Source organism: Notothenia coriiceps, unplaced genomic scaffold (assembly GCF_000735185.1).
Source record: "Notothenia coriiceps isolate Sejong01 unplaced genomic scaffold, NC01 NC01_scaffold00013178, whole genome shotgun sequence".
NCBI classification, from domain to species: domain Eukaryota; kingdom Metazoa; phylum Chordata; class Actinopteri; order Perciformes; family Nototheniidae; genus Notothenia; species Notothenia coriiceps.
Window position 1 is genome coordinate 1 of NW_011345879.1, and position 3,494 is coordinate 3,494.

Below are 3,494 nucleotides of genomic sequence, written 5' to 3' on the forward strand. Positions count from 1 at the left end.
AACTTCTACTGAGGAGCTGTTGAATATTTATCACCTCCACAAACTCACCAACCATCCCCAATTTATTTTGCATTTTAAGTAAAATATTTGATTGCAAGGCATACATACCAAAATAAACACTTAAATAACTACATAACAATCGCCAACTCAGGAGAAGAGAAAAACAAACACACAATTTGATATTTAATTGTTATCTTTTAACCAATTCCTTGTCATTTGTTTCATAATTGTTATTGTTGTTACGAGAAATAAGTAGGAATCTTTAGTTTTTTAATTCCCTCTGGTATTTTCCCAAGTTGTAAAGTTAGTGGGTTCTTGTTTAGAGAAATTACAACAAATATTTGACAGTATCATGTTGAGTATAGGGCCTTTTCCGGCGAAGCCCCTCCCTTTCCGGGGGAGCTCCATGGGACCTTATTTCGGAAAAAATTATGTATTGAAGTCAATGGCGAGAGAAAAGTTATCTTTCGATCCCGTTTGAATTGTGCCACGAATTACACATATGATGTTTGTCAATTTCAAAGATAATTTTGCAAGTCAAAATTTTTAAAATGTGTGGTAAAACTGTGAAGTAACACTTTGTTTTGTGAACCGCTCAATGAGCTACCTCTCCCGTCTCGCACCACACACCCAGCCGGCCGTCACGTTGGAACATTTCACTTCTTTCTTTCAGAATGAGGCGGAAAGTATTAAAAGAGGTGAAAATCACTCCAGGTCTTGAGAGCTGTGCACACACACAAGGGGAGTTAGTCGGTTCATAAGAGCCAGCATGCGGGACCGGGACTCTGGGATTTGTAGTCTTTCTAGTTGCGTATTTTTCATAGTCTTATATTTCAACAGTTTTACGACAAGCTGACTTTTTTTACATGGAAATGATTGTTTTAAATTGACAAACATCACATGTGTAATTCGTGGCACAATTCAAACGGGATCAAAAGATAATCTTTCTCTCTCCATTGACTTCAATACTTTTTCCGAAATAAGGTCCCATGACTTCGCCTCTCTATTCAATATTATATCCAATCTAGTATTTTTCTTTCCGTTTTTTTTTTACAAATCGCATCAATTTGAGTTTGGTAATTGATTTTCTTTCAGAACTCTAGAGTTTTTTTTCCTGATGATGAATTCTCATAATCTCAGAATTCATGAATTAATTTTTGAAAAAAAAGGTTTACATTTTTTTTCTTCTGAAAACATATTTACAAGAAATCTGAAAAAGTACAAAATCCTGAGAATGATTTTCAAAACATTTCTGGATTCTGGAAACATGTTTTTCAAAATCACTTTATTATTCTAAAGATCTTTTGTCCTAAAAATCTTTTTTTTTTTTGATAATCTCAGATTTTTTTTCTGAGAAAAAGTCAGAATTCAGAAATAAATATTTGTATGAAGAATTGTTATTCTCACGCTGCTCTTTGAATTTCAAACTGTTGTGATCATCAGCATTCAGTGCACTCACGCTGCTCTCCTGGATCCAGACGTTGACCTCGTCGTCGCTGATCTCCTCGCTGCAGCTGTTGACCAGCCGCTGCATGGCGTCCTCCTGCAGCCGCATGCCGCTGCAGCTCTCCTCGTGCAGATGCTTGTATCTCTGCCACAGCTGCAGCAGAGCCTCGCTGCTCCTCCTGCGCTCAGAGATCTCCTCCAGGAGCCCCGTCCACCTGCGGCAGGTCAACAGAGAAACACACGTCTAACTTTAAGTCTTTTTTTTTGATGCGACAGAATCCATTTTAAGACCAGTTTTACAACGACTAACATTCTATATATGTTCTATATATGTTTTCTTTATCTATTGTTTTAAATATGATTTGGTTGGTGCGGTGAAAAGAGTTATATTATAGATGGAATAGATTGAAGGAACCATTTTGAGATTTACAATGCAACAGAAAAGAGATTCCACACATTTCTAAAACCTGCAGACTTGTTTCTTTCTCCAGACTTATCGAAGACATTTGAAAATAGTCTCTAGGGGCTGTGTGAATGTGATATCAGCGGGGGAGGGGGATATCAGCGGGGGAGGGGGATATCAGCGGGGGAAGGGGACCTTGCGTTGACGTCCTGCAGGCTGTTGTTCAGCGAGTCGGACAGCGAGGGGTGGCTCTCCTTCAGCAGCTGGTGGGTCACCGCTCCAAACCTCCTCACGCTGCTCTCCTGCTTCTCCAGATCCTCCTGGAGCTCCTGCACACATGGGGTCACATCTCAATCTTGCATAAATCATATATTATTGATTACAGTATATATAAATACAGTGACGTGTTACCTGGAGGCTCTGCACCTGCAGCTGCACGGCCTCCAGCGAGCCGGTGAGGAGGCGGAGCCTAGAGACGGAGTACCGCCCCTCCATCAGCCGAGCGTTGATCTCCTCTGAGGCGCCGCGGTACAGAGTCCATTGATCCAGCACTGAGGAGAGGCTGAGCTTCAGCTGACCCACCTGAGGCAGGAGGGGGGCAACCAATCAATCAATTAACCAATTAACCAATCAATAAATCAATCAATCAGTCAACCAACCAATCAATCAATCAACCAATCAGACAATCAATAAATCAACCTATAAATAAATAAATAAACCAGTCAATCAACCAATCAACTAATCAATCAACCAATCAATCAATCAATCAGTCAACCAATCAATCAATCAATTAATCAACCAGTCAACCAATCAATCAATCAATACACCTATCAATCAATTAATCAATCAGTCAATCAATCAATCAATCAGTCAGTCAATCGACAAATCAGTCAATCAACCAACCAATCAATCAGTCAATCAATCAATACACCTACCAATCAACCAATCAATCAATCAATCAATCAGTCAACAACTGTATTAATCCCGAGGGCCAGTTGGCTGTGAGCAGCTTCTGTACCAGGCCCCGGAGCCTGATGTGGATCATTCACACACAGCGTCAGATCAGAAGTACTTTGGAAGAGGAGGAGGAAGAGGAGGAGGAGGAAGAGGAAGAGGAGGAGGAGGAGGAGGTGGAAGAGGAAGAGGAGGAGGAGGAGGTGGAACATCAGATCAGGGAAATAGACAGAGATAAATGGAGTCTCACCAGGTGGTCCAGGTGAGCCCAGGTGTGGTTGACGCCCTGCAGCGTCTCCATGACGATGGCGCATGCTTCGTCCGTCTTGTTCTGCACGAGAGCGCAGCCCTGCTCCTCCACCTGCTGCAGGTCCTGCTCCTTCTGCTTCACCTGCTGCTCCGTCTCCTGAGGACAGAGACACCCAGGTTACAGAGACAACATGTCTCCTGAGGACAGAGACACCCAGGTTACAGAGACAACATGTCCCCTGAGGACAGAGACACCCAGGTTACAGAGACAACATGTCTCCTGAGGACAGAGACACCCAGGTTACAGAGACAACATGTCTCCTGAGGACAGAGACAACCAGGTTACAGAGACAACATGTCCCCTGAGGACAGAGACACCCAGGTTACAGAGACAACATGTCTCCTGAGGACAGAGACACCCAGGTTACAGAGACAACATGTC

The 3,494-nt window shown here is 42.6% G+C and overlaps 2 protein-coding genes across 2 annotated transcripts in view; both read right to left on the reverse strand.

The window, feature by feature from the left end:
- Positions 1-1,459: 1,459 nt before the first annotated feature.
- LOC104947839 (nesprin-1-like) lies at positions 1,460-3,404 on the reverse strand (the record flags this gene model as incomplete). The annotated part of the gene is made up of 4 exons (XM_010773953.1): positions 3,054-3,404; positions 2,261-2,431; positions 2,045-2,178; positions 1,460-1,661 (listed from the first exon to the last, which is right to left on the reverse strand). Coding segments are annotated over exons 1-4 (558 nt in total), but the record flags the coding sequence as incomplete, so codon positions are not given.
- Positions 3,272-3,494, reverse strand: part of LOC104947840 (nesprin-1-like) — an 11,456-nt gene continuing 11,233 nt past the window's right edge. The window contains exon 5 of the mRNA XM_010773954.1: positions 3,272-3,373. Coding sequence (XP_010772256.1) covers positions 3,272-3,373 — 102 coding nt within the window. The remainder of the gene's footprint in view (positions 3,374-3,494) is intronic.